A 24260-nucleotide genomic window follows, 5' to 3' on the forward strand; every position below is an offset into this window, starting at 1 on the left:
CATGTTTGCTGTTGAGTTAAGTTACTAATAAATGTTTCACTACATTAGCCATAATTTATGGAATACAAGTTTAGAACCATTAAGTTAAGTCTAAGTTGTGAGACAAGAACGAGTTTATGTGCAACTGTCACTGTGCAAAACTGAATCCAAAACAACTGGGTCCAAGTCGGCACAATACGATTGAAACTGAGCACAGAACATTACGTACTCTTCACGAGTCCCAGCGTAAGCCTGGAGTGCACATAGATGTAAATGTTATTCACGAAGCCCGTGAAAACGGAATGAGTTCAGAATAGTGGTGAGCACACAGAGAACAAGAAAATGGTGCCGTTTTGACGAATAACTGACCTTTAGTAAATGGTTTTACTTTTTAAACTATAATCCCATCGTTACATAATGCTGTGTATTATTTCGTTCTTGTAGCTATAATGTTGTGAGTGTCACATTATGTAATACCAACGCTAATATAAAATTTATGATTTAATGATTATTTAATATTTGTAATAAACACCAAGTTTCGTTCGTTCAAACTAGCCTGACCAGGGTTTATGTATGAACAATTCAGTTGTACTGGTCATCCATCCATTAGTATTTAATACTGAATGGCTTCTCCAGTCTTTTATTAAAGTATTGGCATGCTGTAGTCCTACATTATAAGATGCCTCACCTGATATTTGTATTTTTGGGGTCACCAACTTACTGCCAAAATAACAGCATTGTGTTGCAGGTTCCAAGGTTGACTAACATCAGGACTAGTCCTTCAACGTAAGACGCATGACCCAATATTTTTGTTCCGGGGGGTGATGGCACTAAAGCAAAAACAACATGTGATATGTCTTAATGTAGGACTAACATAAGACAAGATGTCAAATTTTTATAAATATCGTACACACTAGGTGGTCCATATTGATGCTGTTCTACAAATTAAAGTCATATTGCTTTAGTCAGACTTTACTTACTCTGATGTTTCGTTTCAAATAAATTCATATTCTCATACAAGCAAATGGACATGTTTTTAAGTTTGGTTGACCTGCCATTCAGCTGGATGGAATGCAATGGAAGCAGTGAATGCTGAAATTGGTTAAAAGGATGATAGGTATATTGAATGAAACAAAGCTGTCTAAACAGTTTCATCAGTATTAGTATATTTTTTTTTATTATGTTAAAGAACTTCAGCTTAATCCAAGTTTAACATTCATGGCTTCCAGATGCTAATTTAAAATTGTTCTCAAAAAATAAACTGAATGTATGAAAATTGCACTTCATGTCCTCAATATTTACTTGTATTTCTTCACTCAGTTCCTCCTATGTTCAGATAAATTCCTCCCTCACCTTTTTTCTTCTAGTGAAGTGAAAATGCTCCACCTTTGATTATTTCTGGAATAGAATGCAACTAATCCAACTTCCACTAGCCAATTTCAATTATATCTCAGTTAATTGAAATCACTGTACAACATTTTCATGATATTTTCAGTATACTGTATTTGCTGATGTAGAGTATAAGTCGAATGAGCAGATGTGGTAGATTTTTCATCCTTCAGCTATATATAGGTTGATGCTGAGTATAAGACAAGACCAGCTCAATACCTTGGCTTCATCTTTTTCACTTTGTTACATACAGCATCGCTAATTTTAACCGTATCTGTAACTCGGTAACCTTTCCATTCTGGAGCAATATTAATGGAACTAAAAGTACCTAATTTGTTTCACTTGAAGTATTTTAAATGTACAGGTAAAACCTGTTATAACACGATGCTTGGGGTCCAAAGAATAACACTGAGATATAAGTGGGATTGTGTTAACAAAGTGATGAAAAATGTCAAACTAGATACATGTTACTGCCTCCAAACATTAAATAGTACTGACTTTATTGAGAAATCTTTTAACTTGTCTGATCGTGATAGCTTTTCTTTATTTTAATTAACAAAAAAAAACATCGCAAAATGTTCAAGAAAATTTTGAAAGTTAAGGCAACATTAAACACAGTGCTGGAATTAAAAATCTGCTAATGATGTGAATAATCAGCTTTTCCAAGAGCATGTATTTAAGATATTAAAAAGAGAGGTCACCTTAAATTTTAAAAAAAGGGAGCCATGCTGCCATCGCGTTATAATCGGAATTCGTTATGATGGGTTTTACCTGTATTATATACTTTTAGCTACATATAATGACGCTGACCTGAAAATTTATTGAGTTACAGATAGGATAAAATTTGAAATGCTTTGTGGAATTAAGCTATAATAACTTTAGGTTTCATAAATATTAAAAGTATTACTCTTTGCTATTTCAGATTACCAGCAATAGGGAAATTGCATCATTAATACTAAAATGCTTTTTCCACATTTTTTTAGGAGAAGAGAGATACAGAAAGAGATGCATATGTATTCCATTGCATTTTTCTTCTTACATTTAATTAAAATAAAATGTGGCATGATATATATGAGTGAGAGACAGAGAGACATTCCAGATCTTCGTGGGGTTTTTCACCTTATTGCCCCTGTTTAGCTTAAGCTTTTGTCAAAGAGAAAAAATTTAATAAATAGTAAATGTAAACTATGAAAATACATACCATGCTCCTTCAGGGTTTGAATATTCACAGTAGTTACATCTGTATAGACTCCATTTACTAGGTTAAATCTCAAGAATGGTCATTTCACATGCTGTCTAATTTTCTTTGACGTATAATGACCTCTCATTTTCCAACAAATAAGATTATTTTTTAAAGTGCATGTACTCTTCCTGTATTTAGGCAGCATTTGTTTTTGATCTTTGCTTATGCTATGTTACTTTAAATTACTTTCAGTCCTATCAGCAAGTTCAAAAGATGCAATGGTTGAGAAATTTGCATGAGTAACCAACTGGCATTTCCTTTCATTATATAGTACCATATTCATAATACCCATGGTTAGCCTCATTGCCCTATTGGTAGCCTCACTAATCTGATCTGGTCTGCCTAATCTTGACCTTAGACAGGTGTTGGCTTTGGAAAACCTGACTACAGCTGTAGCATATTTAACTAGCGTGTAAATGCCATTACAAGCCACATGATTCTTGGACAATGGAAGTGGTAACTATAACTAGAAGGAATTGCTTACCTATTGGTATTAATTGATAATTGAATATGGTACTGCACTTGTATACTTGTGTCAAGCAAGTGGACAGTACAAATTACCATACAATCGTCAATTGTCAAGACATCTCTCTCTCTCTCTCAATGGTGCATAATTTTTTTTATATCATGAGATGTAGTAAGAAAATTGTGATGGAATATCTGTCGTTTTCATGGTTTTTTTACCTTCTAACTTGTTAATTCTAATGCACCTATATCAGATTTAAACAACATATATTACTAATGCATGCTGCTTTGGCACAATTACATTTGATGTAAGTTAATTTTTAATCCTGAAGATCTTGAAATTGTTTCAGATTCTTAATGTGGGGTCCTATATTTTTTTTTTCATACATGATCTCTTCCCCAAAAACTGGGGGCAGAGTGGTCAAAAGTGCTCACTGTTATGGATTGCTGTCATCTCACCCCTGTCTGTGTGGGTTTGAGTCTCGAATTCAGCCAATGTGGGTGTGTGAGAAAGCTTGCTAGTAGCTTCTCATGGGTTGGTGGTTCTTTCCAGGGTTTTCCCTGGTTCTTCCTCCATCATTTGTACTGGCCGCCATGTATAGCCTGTCTTGTGCTGAAAAATGGCGTTAAACCCTACAACAACAACAACAACAAATTCTTCCCCAAAATGAAATATGTTTGTACACATTATTTTTCGTAAATTTGGAAAATGTTTTCTGTGTGAAATATTATGTGACATACGATAAAATGATTCGGATGACAAAATCCATATACATGTATAAGATTTAGCTAAAATTTCCTGGTCAAAAAGTAAGCCGGCAAATATGGTACACTAAAATAATAAACACTAAATAAGCAGTAATTATCAAACTTGATGGGATTATTCTTTAAGGCATGTTCTACCAAAATTGTGTCACAGATGGTTTCCCTGGCAGTTGTTTGGCCTCCAATAATGAAAGTGGAATACCATATTTTAATTTTTTATATACTCTTTTGTTCATTTTACGTAGATTTATGACTGTCTTCAATTGTCTATCATTTGTTATTCCATATTTGTTGTACAGATTGCTGAAATATGAAATAACTCCGCTGTCTTAATGCATTTTTCTGTTTCAGAACTCAGCTGATCTTTTATCACTCAGTTACCTTAACTGCAGTTGCATTGTAAAATGCTATCTCAAGGAACCAAAACACTTATAAAGAATGTCATCCGTCATACAGATACTCACAACAGGGTAAGTTTCATTTCCTAACATATTGGAATAAGCGGCAACACTTTGGTCCTACAATCATTGCTTGCATGTGAAAGAATGTGGCTTCTTGTGTAATCCATATGCTGTTCCTTGGCTGGCCATGAAATTTGATTTTTGGTAAATTGTTATTGTCCAGGAAATTATTACTTCACCTAATTTATTTTTAAGTTAAACTTGGAGACACTTATATATTATTTTAGTGTTGGTAGTTCACAAAAGAACAATTATAACATGGCAATGACCCAGTGAATTTAACTGCACAGGGACAAGATGTGAATGGATGCCATCCAAAGTTAACTTGTTATGATGGTGCATGAGATTTGTTGCAAGCCCTAACTCTTGTATTGATTCACCAGTGGAAAGCACTTTTAATAAATGGTGCTATCCCAGTTATTTTCTGTTTTATATCAACAACCAGTTGTATTTTGATGCATTGATGAAAGGTTATAAAAAGAACTTAATTTTTAAGCTTACAGGGGTCATGCTACCTGGAGAAGTGGGTGACTAAGTTGCTTAAATAATGTAAACTTTGCCTTCTTCTGTTAGGAAAGTGAAAATGACTTCGCCCATTGATTTTTTTATAAGTACATTGACTGACCGTATTTTTGTAGCTGTCCCCTTTCCTTAGCCAGGTTAGTTCTAGTATTGTGTTGTAGTGAAATGTATTCCTCAAGCCATCAAATAGCTACTGTTGATATCAGTTACACCAACAAACTCTTGCACATTTACAGGCATGTGTTTTGATAGCTGAATGACCATTAACCCTTTTCCAAGTAAGTTAGTAACTATTATTGCCTGATTTCCACATTATCCTTTGATGAAAAAAACATACAAACTTGTGTTTCAAAACATTAACAATAGTACATAAATAGCGATTTGTGTTTTAAGAACGGAAGTAGTGATCTGGATATTTTAACTGCTTCTTGTACACTATTTGGGAATAAAATTAGTTTGTAACTGTAAGTGAACCAGTAACAGGAAAATAACGGCAGACATCGCTGCATCTGGGAAGTACCAGCTTTTTAGGTTGTCTGTTTTCGTAAACCATTTGGCAAATATACATGTATTCAGAAAAAATATGCAATTCATGAAAAGCAAGGCCTAGGTATTATGCTATTGACGATTTAGCTTGAAAATGCAATTATGTTGGTCTGAAACATATGGGACAATGCTATTTTATGGAATTCACGAGAAACTCTATAAGGTTACGTTTTTTTTCTGATAACTCGTATTTGTGAAAATACCCCAAAAAAACAGCAAAGCAAATACTATTTAACCAATGCCTAAAATTACTAGAAGTACTTAGACAATAAAACCATAAATTTGCAATCCTTTCAGTGGACTGCTGTAATGAAACTATATGAAGTGTGTGGTTACCTTACGAAAACCCCTCCATCTAAAAACAGATGCACTCGCATGTTTGTTTTAATTCGGTTGGAAATAAGGGTTAAATCATATACTGACTATAAAGGAGCCGTGCCTCTAATTTAATGTATTTCAGTGTGTTATGTATGAATAGTTACAATAATGTTTTATCCACAACAACAAAATTAGGACGAACAGTAAGATCTGAAGACCCTATGCATTTGCACTCATGTACATTGTACAGGGGTTGTTTCAAACACATTTAGAAGTCTTTCAAGTGCCATTATTGTGAACTTTTAGGAAGTAAAATTTGTCTACAGTAATGCAATCTGATTACTCGGTTAAAATTTATTACAATGTAGTTTGTGTTGTTCTCTTTTAAAATTTATATTGCCATATTAGCTCAGAAAATTTCTGCTTGAAAATTTAGTATTCCTTAAATCCAATGTTAAATGCAAATATGAATAGTGTGAAATAGAGGGCATAATTCAAATAAGAGAACACACACATTATATATTTTTCATTTCTTGCTTTGCTTCCATTCTCCCTTTCTCGCTATTGAGCTCTCACTTTGCCCTGTTCTTCCCAAAAGGAGAAGTCACTTGTCCCTAAAATTCAACTCTAGCTTGAGTCCTGGTTTACATGCCCAAGTACGTACTGATAATTCAACCCAAGTATGTACTGATAATTCAATCCAACTACGTACTGATAATTCCACCCAAGTATGTACTGATAATTCAACCTAAGTACGTACTGATAATTCAACCCAAGCAAGCTTTACTAACTAATTACAATTACACAGTTTTGATTTAATGGCCAGTAAGAGCGGATCAATCAATATAATGCTGCCTGCATCGTAAACAAGAGAAATATGGAACATAGGTTTATATACCTCTCCCTCGATAACTTGCACACAGCGGGTTCAAAAAAAACAGACCACACTATAATATGAAATGATACCATTCTCACTGGTCATAGAGAAAACCGCAGGGAGGAACCAGAACTTTACAACTACATGTTTGGAGAGTTAATTCGAAATTAAATGTGAATCGTTTGGGCTGTCAATTTTTTGTGACATTAAACTAGAAACATTAAATTGCTTACACTAATGGCAGTTGATTAACTATTTATTTGTATTATAAATTATAATGATGTAATCTAAGTAGTCCTATCAGTTATAATTAATTACAATTAGATACTCCTGTCAGTTAGAATTTATTACAATATATAATTCCTGCTGTACTAGTGTGAAGTCTTATGGAAAAAAAACACATGCTGTAGAGAACAAGATGGTAACATTACCCAGCGCTCGAATTTAAGACAAATTTCTTTGTAGCCAGAAGGACTAGTATATTGAGAAATTTACTAGTCCTGCCAAATCTTTACTAGTCCTGTTCACAAAACAATGTCACACAGCTTTCATGTAAATTTACCGATTCAATTTTAAAGTTCGAACAACCCGCAACAAAACTGGATATTTTCTCTGTGTTTGTTTTTGCAAATTGCGTACACCAGTTACACCACATAACATTCCTTTCCTCGTCATAAGTCAGCCATTCCCTGTCTTTTGTCCATTCCTTCTGAAATTTTCCATTAAACTTTTCCCTATCATAAGAATTATTCCCCATCATTCTCATTCAGCTTTTGCTTTTTTTTCCGGTGGCTGAACACCATCTATCAAATGCCACATTTTGCCAGTCTTATAAGGAGGGAATTGTGCTTTGTTTTGAAATACGAGATGTTATAGTATAGCTGACGCGAATTATTTAAAGCAAGAAAAGGAATGGCACAGTGTCCTTTATATAAGAAAGTCAGAGCAAAAAACACATTTCAAAACATGTGTCTTTGCCCCCCCCCCCAATTAAATGGCGTCTCCCTAAGAAAGACTTAAGCGGATGTTCTGCATGATCAAAGCAGTGGCTATTGTAAACACTTATAAAATATTAACATCAGAAGATAGTGTTAGTTTCAGCTTGGAAAAGGTGTGTTCCCATCAGACAAAGCCATCTGACACTCGGCACATTGTATTTAACAGCTCCAATTACGGTATCATAAGTCGTTAAGTTTGGTAATTGTTCCTAATTAACTGAACCTCAGTGTATTGTTGAATTTAATAATAAGGCGGAAAATTTTCAAATCTTAGATGCCCATGCTCAGAGATTTTAATTCCCAACAAATGTACGGCATTCTGGTTGGATATCTCACGTGTATTCAATTATTGTTCCTTCTTGTAAGGGAAAAATATAAAAACTATTCTTATCATCATAGAAAAAGTAGTATGGAAAGGATGTGTCAATAACGCAATCATAATAAATTGATCTAATTCTTATAATTATTTCGATAGAAATGTAAAATATGTAGTTTTCTGTTTGTGACTGTTGGATCGTTTGGGTAGCGAGCAACAAAAAAAGAACCTTAAACAAAAAAACATGCAAACTAATTTCTGTGATTAGTTCTTGCCATGTTCTTTTGTGTGGTATACCGCTTTGTAGTTTGTTACTGTGGTCGAGTGAATAAAGTGTGATACCAGATCATTTTTTCATTTAATTTGTTATCAGATTAATTAGGGTCAATTACCAAACTTCCGTTGTTAATGACGGGACCATAATTTGCACTGTTGAGTGAAATGCACAAAATCGGATGGATTCTTGTTATAGAAACGCACCTTTCCGAGGTAGAAATTGACTTCATCTTCTCATGCTAATATTTTATGGCTGTGTTTACAATGGCCACTGCTTTGATTCTACAGAACATCTGCTAAGTCAAGTCTTTATTAGGGAATGGCGTAAACAAACGCTGACTATTGATAACCGAAACTTACTAGCCCATCGGACTGTTAACATTATGAAAGTTACTAGACCGACAGGAAATCTGCTAGCCTTGGGCTAGCGGACTACCGCTAATTTCGAGCCCTGTTACCACTTTATTGATGGCAATAAAACATGGCTATTAATTGATGATTGACTGAAACATTAAAATCAATATATGAATGAGATCCTTCTTTCGAACTGAATTGGAACAGAGCCAAGAACAAAGATGCCATGTTGGTGCATCTGTTATTAGCAACATTGATTTTCTTTATGTGGATATTTACTTTCTAGCTATATTTTAAGCATTCATTAACAGGATTACAAATTCATGATTTCTATTTTCGTCTGTGTAATAATATGTGTTGGTTATATATTTGCTTTGATGCTTTTAATGAGTGATATAACAAAGCGGCATGGTCCTTACAAACGCTTCTTGAATTCCACAGTATATCATTGTCACATACATATCAGACCTCTACATTTTTTATTTTTAGTCAAAATCTTCTATCACATAATATTTAGACTTTGCTTCACAAATTGTTTATTTACCTTGATTCATAAATTGTGAAAACAGTCTGATAAAGATGTATTTCCTGGACACGTGCTCTGAAAAACAGTAACAATGACAACATTCAATTACAACAACAACTTGTATGTTTTCAGGACCACAATGGTAAAAGGCCATGGGGAGAACTCTAGATGTAGATACCTTCTATGCTCACAAGTCGGAACCAACTGGAAACAGCATAGACCCAGATCTGCTGTCATTTTATGTTTTAGATCTGGGTCTGTGCAGTTTGTTTGGAGTAATCAGTAGAACCAACAAATTTAGACCCTGATCTGCCATCTCATTGCATTATGCAATGGCAGATCAAAGCCTATGTTATTTGCAGTTAGAAGCAATTTAGAAGCAAGTATAGATGGTGATTGCTTATACATTTGGATCCATGATAGGAAATAGGTTTAATTTGACAGTTGAGATGAAATATGACATTTCTTGTACAGCGAGAATTCTGCCAAGGAGATTTGCATTTCCTCGTTTATAACACTGTGTATCTTTAAAATTCTAAAGAAATGGAATTGAACAAGGATGTCAATCTGATACTATCCATTCTGCCTTGTTTTAACTGCGGCTTACATGAATAGAATATGATTAGATCCAAATTGAATATCCTTTAAGATACATCTACATTTATAATAATTTGTAACAAAAGGGCTTCCATTTGTAAGAAGCAGTCAGGTATAGTGGAGCATATACATTACTTTTGCAGTGTAGAAAGTGATGTTTAGAGATAGTGAATATTAGCATTCTCTTTAGATATCCTATATGTCTGAGATCTTGATTGTAATAAGATTGGTTTTTGACCATGATTAGAACACAATTTTTTGTCTTGTGATTGTATTGTGAGCTTGCACAGATACTACTTTTCTTCTTTATTGCTGAAGTCTGCACCAAGACTGATTTTGATGTTTTCTTTAATACTTGTGTATATTAAAAAGTGTAACTTGTTATGAAATACACTTATTTTCAGATGTTGGAGGAAGCAGAAATGTGGCGGCAGAGGCATAGTCAGGTCCGCTCAAAGAATGAAGATAAGCATGAAAGCCGACGAAACTTTGACAAAGAAAGAAGACACTCAGGGGAAGGTTACTCTTACCTCCTTGACAAGAGAGCTGACATGAGCAGGGAGTTTGGTTCATCCAGAAAGAGGAGAGCTCATATGGATGATGAAGAAACTCCCACAAAAAGCACGTCTACTTTCTGGATGAGAAAACTTCATCAGACAGAGGAGGCAGATCCAGACAGGTGAGATTTATCTCCCATTAAGCAAAAGGATGATAATTATTTTCTTAAAATAGAATAGCTTGGTCAAGTGAGATTTAAAGCCCCATTGCCACCATTACATGCAAAAAGACGTACGGTAAAACCTTTTATGAGAGAACACCCCTTCTGCCCCCCAAAAAACAGTCTCTCAAGACAGGTGATCTCTCATAACAGGGTTGTACAAAAAGACCTGTTTCCAAGGTTCAGTTTCAGAACAGTTTAAAGAAAAATAACCACAATCATTGTACATATAATCTATTTTTGATTAATAGTTCTTGCTGAAATTAATAGTTCTTGTTGAAATATTGTATGCATTCAACTGAAAACAAAATTATATAGCATTAAAGATATGCTTCTATCATTAAACATGAAAGCACATTTACATATGAAGATCACATGTACATGTATTAGCATATGAAATCGTTTCTGATTTACTCCTTTTCCTTTATAATACCCTAAATTTGTTTTACCAACGTTTAAACTGCTATTTTGTGAATGGCTGTTCTTTTTCCATTTCGTTCACTCCAGCCTGGGGTCCCCGAGTGGTCTAAAGCACTCACCATTACGGATCACTGCCATCTCACCTCTGTCTGCATGAGTTCGAGTCTCAGGTTCAGCTAACGTTGGTACGTGATAAAGCCTGCCAGTAGCTTCTCATGGGTTGGTGATTCTTCGCTGGGTTTACCAGGATTCTTCCTCCACCAATTATACTGGCCGCCATGTATAGCCTATCTTGTGCTGAAAAATGGCGTTAAACCCTATAACAACAACAACAACACTCCAGCCTGAACATTTGTCTCTTTTTAGCTGGAGGTTCGTCCATAATTATTATGGTTCTAGGTGTTAATATTATTAGTGCTCAGTTGTAATATCGACTGTAAAGACAGTTTTGACTGGGCTTTGGGAAAATATTAAGAATCTATACATGTTCATTGCATATATAACAATTAATAAAACAAAAAGAAACAGTTATCTCATCCAAAAACAAAGTCATTTACTTGGAGACAAAAGTCAGTGGCTTAATTCAAAGAAGACATGGTTGGATTAGATTTATAAACAAAGTGTGTAACCTGTTCACACCATCTTGAATAGATGACAGCTTGCTGATTGGGATGTTATCACTTTAACATCGGGAAAAAAACAACAAACATCACAAGTCTGTAACACTATCAATCAAGTCCTGCAAACCATTTTCTCTTGCTGGTTTAATAGACAAAGACCTTATTCACCCTCAGGCAATACATCCCTGAATGTACATTAGAATTCACCTTGGATTGATTTACTCAGAAAATAAAACAAAATCCAAGCAAATCAAAGAATATAAAGTCATGTTACTAAAGACAAAAAATATATGCCACCACTACATCAATTTCAGCACTACAAAGCAAATTTGCGACATGTACAAAGCCTGGTTTAAGGACTGTAGCATCTATCAATGGTAGCCAGAATCCTTTTTCTTTTGTTGTTCTTTTTGTGTTTGTTTTTTATGAGAAAAATCATTACTAATCAAGTGGTCGTGTCTATGTTCTTTCGATACGGTCGTTTATAGGGATACTGGGTCCTATTCATACATATTGACGCTAGCTTCGATAAGGCCAGGAATCAGGCTAAGAGTGGAAATAATCTACATGTACTTTAGTCTGGTTTACATAAGAAACTAGAAAACATTATAAACATTCCTACATAATTTCAAATATTGGTAGCCAGCCTTTTTGTTTGGTTTTTTTAAATATTTTTTAGAATGGTATAAGCAGTCATTGTTACATTACAAGGATCAGAATTATGAGCCATTATATTGTGTAATGCTTTTTTGATCCACTTAAGGTCAAAGTTTTAAGTCAAAGTTTTATAAAAAGGTTCATCCAAGCCTAGCACTTGAGCAAAAGAAAAGTAAGTCAGGATAAATAAAAATATAACAGATTTACTTATACAAAAATTGGAACCACTCATACATGATCATCCTATTATGTACATATTGTTTACCCATCTATGGGTACTGACATGTACCCAGTACTGCTGAAGGGTATTTAAAGTTTAGAATGACTTTTGCTGATGTGCTTTGACTGAAATTGAGCTTTAAATTAAGAGGGTCAGAATGGAAACTGATGCTAATTGAATGCTTGAAAATATGTTACACTGCAAATATGTGTCAGCTCTTTCTCCCAGATTGGTACACCATATAACAAATATGTGTCAACCTTTTCTCCCAGATTGGTACACCATATAACAAACACTGCAAATATGTTTCAAGTCGTTCACCCAGATTGGTACACCATATAACAAATATGTGTCAACGTTTTCACCCAGATTGGTACACCATATAACAAACCACTGCTCTTTAGCTTCTATACTTTCTCCTCCTTTTGCTACAACTTCAGTGCTTTCACTTCAGAACTGCTCCTTGGATTTTATCTAATGGTGCAAGGGGCCTCCTTCTTGTTAGAAAAATAACGGAGGAGGGTGTGAGTAGAACAAAAAGGAGGGAGGGGGAAATGGCCATAGTTCAGTTTACCTAATATAATTCAATATCCATCTACCTTTCTTCTAGCTATACTCTGTCTGAGTCCTATTGAAATAAAAATCTTAAAAGCTGTTGCCTCTACTGGTATAAGCATTAACGTTGATTTTTCTGAGCTTAATCTGTTCCTCACCAGTGTATGAATATTGTTCTGTGCTGAGACACCCCTGCTGATGGAACATATGCATAGATAGCTTAACCAGCTGGAACAAGTTTGGAAACTGTTCCTTATGGTTATTATGTACAGTTTTTCACAGCACACAGGTAATGTCTTTTGGATACTTTGGCTCCATAAGATTTTTCACAACACACAGGTAATGTCTTTTGGATACTTTGGCTCCATAATAAGATTTTTCACAGCACACAGGTAATGTCTTTTGGATACTTTGGCTCCATAAGATTTTTCACAACACATAGGTAATGTCTTTTGGATACTTTGGCTCCATAAGATTTTTTAAAACACACAGGTAATGTCTTTTGGATACTTTGGCTCCATAAGATTTTTCACAGCATACAGGTATTGTCTTTTGGATACTTTGGCTCCATAATAAGATTTTTCACATCACATAGGTAATGTCTTTTGAATACTTTGGCTCCATAAGATTTTTCACTGCACACATGTAATGTCTTTTGGATACTTTGCCTCCATGATAAGATTTTTCACTGACATAAGCTCTGTTTAAGTTTCACTTTCTTGAATAGATGCTTTTCCTATCTGTTCAATAATGCTGTATTAGGATTTTAAGTCAATTATTGCCATTGACTGCTTGTTCAGACAGAGGTATTTTGATCAAACAAATATATTGACTTCCTATTTGACAAGGTTTTTAACTTTACATACACAAACAGCTGCAGTTAAACTAATCATGAGTTAAATTTATTGAGTGCTTGCCAGAATTTTTGCAGTTTACAGAACTCCATTTAGGAACAATTGCTGTGATTGCCCCAAATATTTGTTTAGTCAGTTCTTGTGCCAAGGTGATCAGCTTGGTCATTAGATTATTTAATTCATTGTCAGTGCAATTTTTATCTTTTCTTTTGTAAAAGGTATGAAGACCAGTCTGATGTCACATTGTGACTGTGACATGTTATTTCAGTAAGTTTAACACATTAACCCCTAGCGACGACTTAACGGGGCAGGAGGTAGCAGCCTACTGCCGAGCTCTGTAGCGTCACGGTCATGCATGATACACTAAAGTGGGTGGTATTATAGAAAGGTAGACAGATGTAGCTCTACATTGATTCCAAATAATCTGGAATATCTAGTTGCACTGCAAAATACAGATATAAAAACTCATTTTTTGGACCCAACTTTTTTCTACTGAAAATTCGCCCATGGTCGGAATTCGATTTTGTGTCCAGATTTTAAACTTTTTGGTCTCAGATCTAAGGCAAACCAGTGTGAACTGCAAACAGACAGATGAGCCTTTGCAAAAAGTAGGATAAGATGGGCATTTGGAATAAAGAGTGGTCTCCTTTAAAAAATAATGGCTTCGTTTAGCAAAAAAAAAAAAGAACTCCAACGTTTACCCGTCTGCTCATGTGCGAGTCAAATAGCCAATGAAAAACGATGTTTCTAACACAACTAGGCAGTATGTTATTGAAAGATCACCAGGGATTTGGTGTTTTCGGATTTATTCAGAAATAGCTTTCAAAATGTGTTTCCTACTTGATTTTCAGACAAAAATGACAAAAAGCCCCAGGGGTTAACGTGTTAAGAGAAAAATCATAAAGTTTGTCATCTCCAATTCCCCTTTTGGTATATAAAGGTAACAAAAATGTATTGTGATACATCTTTGCTTATTATTTAATACTGTATTTGCCCGTCAATAAGTTGATGTGGAATATAAGTCGAATTAGCAGATTTGGCAAATTTTCCATCATAAGTCGATGCTGAGTATAAGATCAGTACCTTGGATTGTCTTTTTCACTTTGTTCCGTGCAGCATTTTGAATTTTATCCTATCTGTAACTCAGTAACCTTTCTGGTCAGGATCATTAAATGTAACTAAAAGTACCTAATTTGTTTTACACAAAGTCTTTTAAATGTATTAAGTACTTTTAGCTACATATAATGATGCTGACCTGAAAATTTATTGAATGTCAGGACTGAATAATCAGTGTCCCAGGAATATTGTATTTTTTGACAACTTATTTCCATGTAATGTTTTTATGTCATAAATCATTTTCCAGATGGGGCCATGGTGGATACAAGGAACTTTATCCTGACGAGTTTATCAACACTGACTCCAATTCTGATTCCAGCAGCCAGCATGATAGTCCCAAAAGGTTGCCATATTTATTTTCAGCAGATACTAAATTTTGATGCTACTGTTTTTCAGAATCTCTGTCTGAGAACACTATATCAGTCACGTTCTTCCACCACAAAAGTAGGTCACTATATGTTTATGCATTTTACTACACTACGCATCTTTTTTTTGTTTTACTATTGCTGGGGACTGTATTGTTGCAGTCATTGTGTGGGGGTGGGTTGTGAAGAAATTTTGTTGATTAACAAATTTAGATATGACAATAAATATCATCAGGACTTAGTATTGACTGAAATAATATAATGTTGCCAGATTTTTTAAACAAATGATAGTATGCAGGAAGTGAAAATGCTTTAGTGGTCTTTGTTCTCAGCATACATGTTAAATGTGATTAAATAATGGTTTTAGAAAATATTAAGTAAATGTTATTTGAATATTGTTTGAATATTGTTGTTGGTATTGTAATGTTTTTCATAGCTGTATTTTTGGAGGGTGCTGTGTTAGGGCTTGACAAATTTTAGAAGTGAACATACCCAAGGGACAAACTGACTGGACAATTTAACTTGCCCTTGGGTAATTTGAACTTGCTCAAAAATGTGATTGCATATTATTTAAACAGAAGTTAAAGATAGGGTAGAATAAAATGTGGGGTGTTCTCTTGAACTTGTTTTATATTTATTTTACAAACAAAGAATTTTTTTTTTCATTTTTCCTTTGTTTACACATTAAAGTGCCAGTCATTAAAGTCATAGGCTGATCTAAGTCTTTGCACAATAAAAAAGCATCTTTTAAGGCAAATTCTTAATAATAAAATGCGTGTAGGTAAGTTGTTATGAAAGGCTATGTTTTATCTGCTTATCAATAGAACAGTCTTTTGGGTTGTCTTTTTATAATTAAGTATCATAGTTTTATTAACCAGGCATATAAACATGTTTTTGATGCTTTGCCATGTAGACTGACAACACTGTATTTTAAAAGTGAGATTCAGTCAACTGATTTTAAATGGAGTAAAATCATTAGATACATGTATTTAAGTAGCCATGACTGTCATTTTGTCTTCACTCACATGTTAAGAGGTTTAAACAAGTATTGTAGTGTTGCAGGATTTAATTATGTGGAATATTAAAACATTGTGAAGCATTGTTCATAATCGTAATTGAACTTAGAGTAATGTTATAGAAGTATCTCATTCCTCAGATGTGTATTGTGATGAGGAGACTGTACTTCTATGTGGAACAACTATTTATTCAAGTGACAGGATGTGATTCTTAGAAAAAACTTAATATTCTTCACCTAATTGTTCATTGAATATATATATTTAAAAAAATTACAGCTTTCATTATTTTGTGCATTCTTATACACACAGATACTGATGCTATCATAATTACATTCTTTCTCCTTCTCTCTATCTCTTGCTGTCATTGCTTAGAGAAAATATTTTCTACACATTTGCAAAAGACCACATTTACAGGGTCCATATGGCACATATTTGAGATGTTTACAGAGATTTCTTGGTACATATTTGAGATATTTACAGAGATTTCATGGTACATATTTGAGACATATTCAGGGTGTTCATGGTACATATTTGAGACATTTACAGGGTCTTCATGGTAAATATTGAAGACATTTACATGGTCGTCATGGTACATATTCGAGGCATTTACAGGGTCTTCATTGTACATATTTAAAACTGAATGCTCAATGCTACCAGTAAATGTTCCAAGTTTATTAATGACATTTGCTGGTATTTATGATATTACCAGTGGTAATGTTACCAGTTATGGTGATGTTTTGTCATTTATTGTCAACTTTACATGTATTACTGTTTAATGCACTTGTAACTTACTTGAATTGGTGACAGTCTTAATGGAGCATCATTCCCTCAGTGGGTGGAGTGGCAGCTGCCCTGTCTTAAATTTTTGGAGGTTTAACTTCATGGCATATGGTATCAATCACCATGTGAATTTTAGGCAATGCAAATTTTGTATTAAGTGTGCCAATGTCATGGAAAATATTGCCCTTTCTTTTAGATGGTAGCCTCGGAAGAACTTTCAAATGCCATTACTGGCAACCAACACCTGCCCAGACTTGCATGTTTCACATACAATAGTATAATGGTACATACAGGCATTGAGAAGTCTTTAATGGCTCATTGGATTCTATGAGATCTTACATGTCCTTGGAAGAAACTGTTGTGGAAGAGAATAGTTAAGCTGACACTGGGATCCTCTTAAGAGACCGGTGTAGTAGAGTCCTTCAGTGTATGCTTGAAAGGAGCACTATTGATTGTCAGCACAAAACTCAGAACTCTGGCTATATTTGAAATTTCACAATTTTGCATTTGTCCAAATAACTTCATACATGGTATATAGCATAACTGCCAAAACAGAAATCTAGCACTTAATGTTGGTGTTACAGTATTTATCAAAATTGCCAGATAAAAGAAATGAGGACTTCATGCTGGCATTACAGTAATTACCAAAATTGCCTGATGACAGAAATCTGGCACTCAATTCTCGCATTACAGTATTTATTAAGTATTAAATAACAATGATATTGATAGCTGAGATCAGCTTTGACAGGATCCTGTAAGGTCACCTGTAGAGTATTTACAGCAGCCAAAATGGCTAGTCTGTAAACAGATTGACAGAATTTGAAAATAAATGCTGAAAATGGTAGGCTTCTGACCTTATCTTTTTTTATTCTGCCACCAACATCATTATCATTATTAGTGTCAATGGTAGTCAGTTTGATCCCCAATTAAAAAAAAATGTTTTCCTGCCACAGCAGCAACCACAGGGCATTGCATCTTCATAACACTTGCTTGTGGTACAGAACAACTTGTGCTGTAATCCACACATCATCACTGCGTAAATGATAAAAACCAAACATTTATGAGGATATTCCCCTCCATTTTAAAAAAAGGGGGGGTCAGAATATGATGCATGTTTTTTATGATTTTTAATATATTAAGAAAACATAGATCAAGCAGTAGTGCTTTGGTGGTCTAGTCATTAACCAGTATATTACAGTCATTGGTGTAAGAAAACCAAGTCACTAATATAATTTGCACTTATGGTGGTTTTGAAGGATGCAAGGAACACCATGTGTTCCATAGACATGATATGCCCTCAGATGGCAACAGTGGCAGTAAAACATAACTTGGCAAAACACATCTTAATACATTTACCATCTAGCACAAATTTTTGTGTGGACATTATAATATTTAAGGTGGTGAATTTTGATTTTGATTATGGATCTGGACTGATTATAATATTTGAAGTAATGGATTTTGACAGGATTTATTTTTGTTATTTCACTCAGAGACCACTCATTTGCTCATACATCTCCATTGCTACAATTCTCACAGCATGGTAATATAAATTTTTATATTAAATAGGAAATCAAAGAAAAGGAAGAAGAAGAGCAAGAGAAAGCACATTAGCAGCAGTGATGATGATTCAGATAGTGAGACTGACACTAGTGAGCAAAACAAAAGGAAAAAGGAGAAGAAAAGAAAAAAGAAAAAGGAGAAAAAAGAGAAAAAGAAGAAGAGGAAAAGAAAAAAGTCAGATAGCAAAAGATGATTCATACTTGGAGCTTAAATGATGCTGAGAGAAATCCCCACCTCACCTAGTAAAGGGAAAAGGAACAGTGACATTATAAAAGGAGTACAGGGTCTGCCAAATTTCAGAATTACATGCCATACCCAGCAGGACAAGAATCTGGTTGCCTTAAGAAAGGACTTTAAATTTAATGTGAAAACTGTCTACCATAAGCTTACTGTGTCCTTTTTGAAAGTCGTTAATGATTATTTTTATAATATATTTTTATAGTTATGTTTGGAAAATGTATATCAGGTAATGGTGTAATGTAGTAGTAGTCCATTGCAGCCGTTACCCAGCATTCTGGTAGCTCCTGGACTATGGCACACAGTTTGTCAGATCCTGGAACAGAATATGTTTTGATCCTGCATATAGTATTGATTCAAGATCTGCAGGGTATTTATAATGGGTACAGTGATGCTAGATGTAATAAGTACACTTAAGAGATCCAGTCAAAATGTATATTAAAGAAATCCAGCCTAGGACAGTTATGGATAAATTCTTGGTTGGCAGTCCAAGAAATGTTTTGCTGTAAAAGTAAAATTCATGTTACTTGCTTAGCAAATTATATACAGTATTAAGGAAAAGTCAAATCAATAGGTAATTTCTATAATACCTCAATTTGTGGCAAGTAGAAAATGTTCCAATTCTTCCAGCTCCAATGGAGTGTAGTCACTAGCTGTGATTACTGCACATAATTGCAGAATGAATGGAGTGATAGTTGTCCATCTTTATTCTTGATTCAGTACGTTATATAGTTCATGTTGCTGTTTAGCTCATTTTCTCAGAAACTGCTTTGGAGTCTTATAAATTGATATGTAGGTCATCATGAGTGCTACACAATTCAGACACCTAGTTCACTGTGACTAATATTTAATGCTCCAGCAGTTTTTGGATTTTGCATTAGTTCAGTTTTTCAGATACTGTTATTTGCATTAAAGTAACTTGAAAAATTCTTCCATCCTTATCAGTTTTACACGATTCAGACAAATCTAGTCAACTTACTTCATAGTCAAGTAATTTGGATTGCAGTTTCAGGAATAAAATAAGGAGTCTGTGTATGTGATCATTCTCTTTTTTTATTACAAAAACAAAACTAGCTCTGACAATACCTTGCTTGTAAAATCAACATGTATAATTCAAGATATACATTCACCAAACTTTACCAAACAGTGTTGTCTTCTTCAAACCACACAAATTGTTCTCAAGAAAGACATAATGATAAAATGGACTGTGGAATTAATGCCATATTTACCTGTATTTAGTACATCACATCACAGTCTTGAGTTCCCATTGTCATACTATGAGGATCTGTTTTAGTGGAGTAAGTTTTACATTGTATGATGTTTGAAATCCATCATTCCCTTTTCCCTTGGGAATTGATCTCCAGTCTTATGGAGTAAAGTGCCCTTGCCTTGGGCTTGGGGAACTACCCTACAAAACATTATAGGAAAACTGTTCCCATGGGAGAAGGCAATAATAGATTCACAAGGTCCACTCTGGTGTGAGCAGCACCAATCTTGATCTTCCAAGACTTGTTGCGACATCAGACCAGCCATGACTTATGTGTTGACATCTGCCATCATTTAATGTGCCAACAGGTTTATCATGACTTGCTGTACCATCAAATCGGTTATGATTTGCTGCATTGACACCTGCCATGGTTTAATGTGCCATTAGATTTGTCATCACTTGCTGTGCCATCAAATCTGCTATGATTTGCTGCATTGACACCTGCCATGGTTTAATGTGCCATTAGATTTGTCATGACTTGCTCTGTCATCAGATCTGCCATCATTTACTGTGTAGGTTGACTCGGTGCTGTATGATGCATTGGCAGATTTGACTTGATACTGTTTGTGGTTAAGTGCTTGTTTTACACAGGTAAGTTCAATAAAAAGTGATCATGCATGCTTTTTCTACATATGTCATAGAATGCATACACAAAAAGTTTGGTATCCCATGTCCCACATTTATTTAGTAACCATACAGTAACTCAGTAGCTGACATAAATAAAGGTAATTTAGCACGTTTTAACTTGTGACCAGTAACAATACATTTCTCCAACTTTCAAGATCTCCCACATCTGGTAGAATTTCAACAAATTGCACTCTACAGTTGAATATAACACAGAATATTCCATACATATATACACCATAATTCAGGAACACCTCTAGTACAGTGGTCTGTCTCCTGACTAGATCTTCAAAATAAATATCACTAAAAGTGATTGGACACACACACACATATGGGCTACAGTCTACAGTAGTTATTCTAATATAAGCCTTCCACACAAAACAATTTATGCCTTATCAAGGCTTATAGATCTTTACTTATCTATTATAGAATGTCAAAAAAATAAAAACAGTACATGAGTAATCAAACTTTAGAAAAATCAAAACAATTTATGAACATTTTCAATCAGTGATGTACGGTATTCAAGGCTCCAACCTCCACCCCAGTGTCTATTAGAATAACTGCGGTATATCAAAACTGGATAGGAGGTGCAAATGATCGGGTCTCAGTACGAACAATTCAGCCAGATTTTAAATCTCATTTTTGTCAAGCACACATGTCAGGAAGTGAGACATAGCTATCACTTTTCTGTCGGCAGTTTTAACAGTTTGTTACAGTTTTGGTTAAAGTTTTCTAGCAATGCTTTGATCATGGGTTCAGTGTGCAGGCACTGATCTGGTCATTTGCAACCATTTCTCACATCTTGGAGATTTATGTAGGATTACAATAAACAAAAGTTTGCATGACTGGGATACAACTTGTCATGTGGTTGCATCCCACTCCCAAAATTGTTTATTACATGTAATGATATATTTTTCATCTGAATTGGTGATGCAGAATATTATGTTATTGTGATCTCTCAGTTGGATAAATAGGCAGGACCAATTAAATCACAATAAAACTGATTTTTCTTTTTTGCTAATTATGCAGATGGTGTGATTATCACTGAAATTATTTTTATGTAAGTCATCTGTTAAGCCAGTTAATGGTCCTGCCATTTTCTTTATGGAATTTTAATATCCTTCATATTCCATTTGACATCTAACCAGTACTGTTACCCTGTTACCAACCAAAAGAATCATAATTTCCATGCTTTAGTGTGAGATTTTGTAATGTTCTCTCTGCCCATCACACATTTTGTTGATCTTTTTATCATATATCCATTTAAGCCACTGGGTGAAAATTCCCCGGGATTGGGGATTAAGGCATTGTCATTCTCGGCACCAACCCCTAGGGGTAACTGTGTTGGATGTAAACAATTTTTTTTTAAATTACAATGACACTTTTAGATGTCTGTGACCAAACTTTGGAAATGTAGTCATTGCAGGAAAATACATTGTATATGTGACAGATTGTGCTTTATGACCCCTGGGCCACTTGGGTGGGGGGTAATGAGTACCTTGGTGGAGGGGAGGTATAGTGGGATATAGGAATATGTAATTAAAATGGGATTTGTGATGGCCAGACATTGCAGTTCCTCAAGTTATTGATTGCTGCTATTTTCATGAAATATTTCAATACATATACCATGATTTCAAATTGCATTCAAGTCTATTCCTACTGCAAACTGCATAGACCCAGAACTGCTGTTGTATAATGCACCAGCAGATCAGGTCTTTGTTGTTTGTTGTACTAATTACTGCATAGACCCAGATCACGTGTACATTATATGATGGCATATCTGGATCTTTTCAGTTTGCAGTAAGCAAGTATATACAGCACTTAAAAGTTATATTAATTTACGTGGAGGTTATTGTCATTTTATATTGCATAATGAGGTCAGTATTGGCTTATTTTTTGTGTGTGCATTTTACGACATCACCTGTACATTGGGTTTTCATGTGCTAACTGAGCACAGGCATTTTTCATGTTTAAAGTTCCTTTTTTGTAGGCATTTGGTATCTTATATATGTTCTTATTAATTGAACATGTATAGGTTTGCTTCTAACAAATATTTGCCAGAGCTCTCAGAAATCAATTTCAACTCTCAGGCTGAAAATTCTTCTGTCATGCAAATATTGGCACATAGCAAACTATTTATGATTGCTCTTTGTACACATTTTGGCTTTCATACAAAACTCAGAATTCAGATCTTAGATGTAAACCTGGTCATTTTTAATTGCATACCATCAAAAAAGATTGGTGATGCAATTATCAAAATAATTTAGACTAGATTGATTGTTCTAAATTACTGTCACTATTGCATCATGAAGTCAAAGAAACAAGCTATTCCAGGGTATTGTCAACTAAGTCCAGAACACAAAAGTACAGTAATGTAAAATAATATAAAATGTGGCACATGACTGAAAGCACCATGATTGAATTTTAAAATTTTCTTGATATCAGATACAAAAGTTGTGATAACTTAAGGATTTAAAATAATCATAAATGATACTATTGTAATAACTATATTGAAAATTGTTTGTAAAATGTTCTTTTTCAATTGCACAAATAAATACATCATTATAATTTTCTGCCAACTCATGAGAAAATTATTTAAAGGCTAAAAAATTATTTTAAATACAATTTGTACAAATTGATGGAGAGTGCGACATTTAAGTATGCAAACAATTTTAAAGAATAATTATGCATTATTCATTGTGCATTAGCAAGTCACAGAATAGAGTTATGCATTATTCACTGTGCATCAGCAAGTCTCAGAATAGAGTTATGAATCATTTACTGTATATCAGTGAGTCTCAGAATAGTGTTATACATTTAAATTTATTGTTCACAGTATGAAATAAAATGAGATTTTATGCCCTCATAGTTGATCAGTTCTTTGCTGTTATCAAACAATAATATACCTTTGAAGAGCAATGAAAAATAATCATTATGAAAACTCTCCAGTACACATACTAATAAAATAACAAAAACTGAATAAATTTGCCACATTGCAGAGGAGTTCCTTGTTTTTCTGAGTTGTTTTTGTCATGTATACAGATCTTGTCATGTGGACTGTTATAAATATTTAGATGGATCTGATGAAATATTACAAATGAAAAATATGTACAGGTAAGTGACTATTCTGAAATAGACAAAACTTCTACTACATTTGGATGAGAAATGAAGTTAGTCCTAAAAAGAATTTAAAAGAACTATCAATATGCATGGAGGATAAGCTCTAAATGACAATTGTGTGGCAGTAGGAAACATTTAATTATGTTGAACTTTGCAAAATTTCACTGAAATATACCATTTATATAGCATGCATTTAGAAGTCACACAGTGGTTACACAACTTTTTGCCCTTTCTGTCTGTGGACTTGAGCACAAATCCAGAAAGCAAATATAATGCAGAGGATCTGAAAAGAACAAAAATAAATAATGAAAATTGTAATCAATCTCTCTCTCTCAATTCGGTGTTCAGCTGCGCTTTTCTTTTCAATCACAGGTCTTTTAAGGCCAAAACGTTTCCCTCTCTTTGAAAAAAAAAGAAAATTCCTTACAGATGGAATGTAATGGAGAAAAAAAGTTAGACATGAAATTGTATAGCTTGATTTTGGTACATTCAGCTGATT

The 24260-nt window shown here is 34.2% G+C and overlaps 2 protein-coding genes across 3 annotated transcripts in view; one reads left to right on the forward strand and one right to left on the reverse strand.

Moving 5' to 3' along the window:
- LOC149794410 (uncharacterized protein NKAPD1-like) lies at positions 1-23639 on the forward strand. Of its 2 annotated transcripts, none has more exons than XM_089968607.1 (5): positions 1-353; positions 4193-4311; positions 10037-10311; positions 15040-15135; positions 18520-23639. In XM_089968607.1, exons 2-5 carry the CDS (start codon positions 4246-4248, stop codon positions 18704-18706), a joined length of 624 nt encoding a protein of 207 aa, XP_089824733.1. In that variant the 5' UTR covers positions 1-353; positions 4193-4245; the 3' UTR covers positions 18707-23639. The 2 variants fall into 2 exon arrangements, with proteins under 2 accessions (XP_089824733.1, XP_089824732.1); XM_089968606.1 differs by having other exon boundaries at positions 2-298.
- LOC149794411 (CD9 antigen-like) overlaps positions 23449-24260 on the reverse strand; it is a 24035-nt gene continuing 23223 nt past the window's right edge. The window contains exon 7 of the mRNA XM_089968605.1: positions 23449-24044. Within this exon, the coding sequence (XP_089824731.1) occupies positions 23973-24044 (72 nt within the window). The 3' untranslated portion in view covers positions 23449-23972. The remainder of the gene's footprint in view (positions 24045-24260) is intronic.

The sequence above is a fragment of the Sinohyriopsis cumingii genome, chromosome 8 (assembly GCF_028554795.1).
Source record: "Sinohyriopsis cumingii isolate HCF-2022 chromosome 8, ASM2855479v2, whole genome shotgun sequence".
Classification (NCBI taxonomy): domain Eukaryota; kingdom Metazoa; phylum Mollusca; class Bivalvia; order Unionida; family Unionidae; genus Sinohyriopsis; species Sinohyriopsis cumingii.

Bases quoted from the DNA above. Each gene is read 5' to 3' on its own strand.
- LOC149794410 (XM_089968607.1), top strand. From the start codon at position 4,246: ATGCTATCTCAAGGAACCAAAACACTTATAAAGAATGTCATCCGTCAT. The intron at 10,312-15,039 runs GTGAGATTTATC...ATCATTTTCCAG, and splicing joins GAGGAGGCAGATCCAGACAG to ATGGGGCCATGGTGGATACA. The intron at 15,136-18,519 runs GTTGCCATATTT...TATATTAAATAG, and splicing joins CAGCATGATAGTCCCAAAAG to GAAATCAAAGAAAAGGAAGA.